At 56.0% G+C, this 4,720-nt stretch overlaps 1 protein-coding gene across 1 annotated transcript; it reads right to left on the bottom strand.

Annotated features, from left to right (window-relative positions):
* Nucleotides 1–764: 764 nt before the first annotated feature.
* On the bottom strand, nt 765–1,664 carry LOC105184351 (nascent polypeptide-associated complex subunit alpha, muscle-specific form-like). Its single transcript, XM_011143076.2, has one exon. The coding sequence runs from the start codon at nt 1,662–1,664 to the stop codon at nt 765–767; it is 900 nt and encodes a 299-aa protein (XP_011141378.2).
* Nucleotides 1,665–4,720: the final 3,056 nt, after the last annotated feature.

The following is a 4,720-nucleotide window of genomic DNA, read 5'->3' as shown; positions in this document are numbered from 1 at the left end:
CTCGCCGTCCGACCTTTATATCGCAAAGACGGCACAGAGTAAGATCGTTTCGGTGAACACACCGGAGCGACGGCAAACTCGCCGTCCGATTTTTATATCGCAAACACGGCACAAAATAAGATCGTTCCGGTGAACACACCGGAGCGACGGCAAACTCGCCGTCCGAACTTATTACCGCAAAGACAGCACAGAACAAGATCGTTCCAGTGAACACACTGGACCGACGGCAAACTCGCCGTTCGATCTTTATATCGCAAAGAACAAGGAGTAATCGCGGATGCCGACAGCTGCGGACTGGTAGATTACTTACTCGCACTCTCGATTTTTCTGGATGCTTTCTGCGGGCTGCTTCGAAGACTCGTCAAAGACTGCTTGAACTTGTCCCCAAGACTCGACTCCCCCAAGACAAGAACTGTCGGGTTTATATATCCGTCATTTTCTGTCTTCAGTTTCTTTCGTTTATTAATCCGAATTTGATCGAGATTAATCGTGAGTATGCGACGTTCGCCGAGGATCGTTTTGGCGGCGTCGCGAGTTCGGCTCGGTGACCGATCATTCCCGAGCGTTGCTGCCGGGTCTTCGGCCAGCCTCGGGTGAGCGCGTTGAAAGGCGCGGTAAGAGCGCGGGTCGGGGGTGTGTGCGCTCAGCTGACTGCCGCGTGATGTTCAGCGGCAGTCAGCGTAACGACACATTTGCCGGTATGTGTCGTTACATTATCCCCCACTTTTTCTTCCCCGATGTTAGGGGACGGCTAATCTTCTCCTTTAGCCGATGCGGTTAGCATAGCGTAGCTGTCCTTGCCTGTTGAACCGCAGGCTCCAGCGTCCTTCCAGGGTACGGAGGCGGTACTTCCGGGACACCTTTACCGCAAAGTACGGCACGTGCCACAGCTCTCCGGTTGGTAGGAGGATCGGTACCAGTGGTGGCATCGCGGGCCCTTGCATCGGTGGTTGCTTGATCGACAGGACCTCGGCTTGCGGTGTTGGCGGGACCCGAACTACGCGCACTTTCCCGTTGAAGGGCTCGCTGGCCCGTATGGACGGCCCGGCCCAGACGACGGGCATTACTTCCGGTTCGTCGTTGTTGAGTGCCGGCATACTCGGTGCTGTGGTGGTTGGCGGCGTACTGGTGGGCCCGTCCAAGGTGATGACGGGGATGAGATCCTCCGGTACAGCTGGTCCAGTTGGTGGGCCGGTGGGTGGTCCGTGAAACCCGCGTTGGTCGGCAGCGGTGGATCGGCGCGCTAGATTCACTAGCCTGGGAGGTGCTGGTCTAATTTTAGGCCCCTTCTTGGGCCTACGAGTGCTCCCGGGTAGTCGAGGCGGCGGCGGTTTCGGCTGACCGCCCTTCACTGCGGGTGCGGACCCCGGTGTTTCCGACGTGGTCTTGCTGCCTGGTGCTGCTGGTTTCCCGGGTGGGCGGGAGAGTGGTGCTAATGGCGGTGGTTCGCTGCCCAAGGCCGACAGTGATCCTAGGCCCGGGGTACGGCTGCTGTCGGTAGATGCGCTCGAAAAGTCCGTGGTGCTGTGGCTGTCCGAGGACGGTGCGGTATCGGCGCAGGCGGTTTCGGCGGTTTGGGCTACGCGCTGCCATACTCGGGCGGCGTCGTCGTCCGTTCGCAGCAGGATCTCAGCGAGCTTCTCAATGTAATTGTCGAGTTCCATGTCTGAATATCGACTTTCGGTGGATTCGATTCTTTCGGCTTTTATAGTCGTTTGTCGGCCGTCGATTCTTTATTTCGTAATACCGGTTGGTAGTCTCGTGATTTACTTTGTATCCTTTGTTATTACGGTCGTGATACTGTTGATTTCCTTGCCTTTGTTGTTAGGGACGAGGCGCAAGTCGTCCACGTGAATGTTGCGGTAATATTTACCTTGGTTGTCTCGTAAATCTAGGATTACCGGCGAACGAATTTTCCTCACTGTTAGAGGGCCGACATATTTCGGAGCCAGTTTCGCGTTGAATGCCTTCGTTTTATTGGATTGCGGGTGTTCCTTTTTCCAAACGATGTCTCCCAGTTGTGGCCGCCAAGCTCTTCTCCGTAAGTTATAGCGGGTACGGTACCATAACAGGGGATCTCCCCGAAGCATTTCGGGTATCCCCCAGAACAATTGTCGGTCGAGAGCCCATAGCATATCCGAAGTTCGTCGATACGCTCCAGGAAGTTGAGGGGATCTTTTCCCGTAAATTTGCAATCCCATTTGTGGATTTCATGGATAGCTTCGGCGTCGGTAGGTGCTTTCGTGGCCAAGTCCCAGCCGGGGATATGCTCCTCCTCGGTACTGGCTGCACTTGGCACGCGGGGTGGGCTCAGCACCCGGCGCTCCGTGCTCTGGGTCACGAATAGGCCGGGGTTTTCGGTGACAAAACGGCGGAGGCGTCGCCGCAAGTCATCTATCGTGCCGCTCGTATCTAGTTCGTACTGGCCGAGCCGGTGGCTAATTTCTGCCTTATTCAATTCCTGTATCCACGCTCGAGGTGCGGAATTCATTCTGGGTCCGGTGGTCTCTCGGTATAACCTCTATCCCTTCTCCTAATTGCCGGATCCTGGCAGGATCGCCATGTAACGCCGATGCCTCCGTGGTTCGATTTTCTTTATCGATCCGACCCTGCGTTGCGACCTTGAGCCCCCAGTGGAGGGCTATCACTTCACCGTGCTGACTGATCACCAATCACTAAAATGGTTACGAAGGCTCGAGTCACCATCAGGCCGACTAGGACGATGGAAGTTCGAACTACAACAATATGACTTCGAGATTCGATATCGCCGTGGAACCAACAACCAGGTGGCAGACGCGCTGTCCCGCGAGCCAGAAATAGCCACCGTAGAGGCGAAGCTAACCTGCCCCTGGTACACAAATCTGAAGAAGCAGATACGCAAGAATCCCGCCGACCATCCCGACTATCTAATACGCGACAACACCGTCTACCGCCACTTCTTGCACAGCTTGGACTTCCGGGAACTTCCAGCCGCCTCTCAGTGGAAGAGGTGCCTCCCTACAGACCAATGCCCGGCAGTGTTACACCGAATGCACGACGATCCCGCGGCAGGGCATCTCGGCATCACGAAGACCATGACCCAAGTCGCCGAGCAATACTATTGGCCCGCGACATTGCCAAATACGTACGTGAGTGCAAGACCTGCTGGGCTCACAAGGCGGACCAGCAAAAACCCCCGGGGCTTTTGCATGCTACACACGTGAGTCGGCCCTGGGAACAAGTGGCAATCGATCTAGTAGGGCCCTTGCCACGCTCGAGGCAAGGCCATACATGGCTCTTAACCATGCAAGATCGATTCACGAAGTGGCTCGAGACGAAAGCCTTGCGACAGGCCACCGGCCCGGTCATCGTAGCTAGCCTCCTCGATGCCATCATGTACCGGCATGGGTGCCCGGACACAATAATCTCGGACAATGGCCCGCAATTTCTGTCCGAGGATTTCGCCAAATTGTGCAAGGACTTCGGAATCCGCCACCGCACCACACCGATCTATACACCGCAGTGCAATCCGGTGGAACGAACCAATCGCACGATAAAAACCATGATAGCCCAGTACGTGGACAAGCAGCACCGACGCTGGGACGAGAATTTACCGGCCTTACGCTTCGCCTATAATACTGCCCGACATGACGCTACCGGCTTTAGCCCGGCCTTCCTCAATCACGGGCAAGAACTGGCCCGATCGCATCTCGATGACCGAGGAGGCCTATCGCCGGCCCCGCCGCCAACGACCACTGCCAAAATTTTGACCGAAACCTACGAACTGGTTAAAGTGCATCTCGCTCAAGCCTTTCAAAAACAAGAGCCCCGCTATAACTTACGGAGAAGAGCTTGGCGGCCACAACTGGGAGACATCGTTTGGAAAAAGGAACACCCGCAATCCAATAAAACGAAGGCATTCAACGCTAAACTGGCTCCGAAATATGTCGGCCCTCTAACAGTGAGGAAAATTCGTTCGCCGGTAATCCTAGATTTACGAGACAACCAAGGTAAATATTACCGCAACATTCACGTGCACGACTTGCGCCTCATCCCCAACAACAAAGGCAAGGAAATCAACAGTATCACGACCGTAATAACGAAGGATACAAAGTAAATCACGAGACTACCAACCGGTATTACGAAATAAAGAATCGACGGCCGACAAACGACTATAAAAGCCGAAAGAACCGAATCCACCGAAAGTCGATATTCAGACATTGAACTCGACAATTACATTGAGGAGCTCGCTGAGATCCTGCTGCGAACGGACGACGACGCCGCCCGAGTATGGCAGCGCGTAGCCCAAACCGCCGAAAACGCCTACGCCAACACCGCACCGTCCTCGGACAGCCACAGCACCACGGACTTTTCGAGCGCATCTACCGACAGCAGCCGTACCCCGGGCCTAGGATCACTGTCGGCCTTGGGCAGCGAACCACCGCCCTTAGCACCACTCTCCCGCCCACCCGGGAAACCAGCAGCACCAGGCAGCAAGACCACGTCGGAAACACCGGGGTCCGCACCCGCAGTGAAGGGCGGTCAGCCGAAATCGCCGCCGTCTCGACTACCGGGAGCACTCGTAGGCCCAAGAAGGGGCCTAAAATTAGACCAGCACCTCCCGGGCTAGTGAATCTAGCGCGCCGATCCACCGCTGCCGACCAACGCGGGGTTCACGGACCACCCACCGGCCCACCAACTGGACCAGCCGTACCGGAGGATCTCATCCCCGTCATCACCT

Source organism: Harpegnathos saltator, unplaced genomic scaffold (assembly GCF_003227715.2).
Source record: "Harpegnathos saltator strain DR-91 unplaced genomic scaffold, Hsal_v8.6 scaffold8, whole genome shotgun sequence".
NCBI lineage: Eukaryota > Metazoa > Arthropoda > Insecta > Hymenoptera > Formicidae > Harpegnathos > Harpegnathos saltator.
Note: the sequence above shows the minus strand (reverse complement) of the source record. Positions and strands in the feature narration are given on the sequence as shown.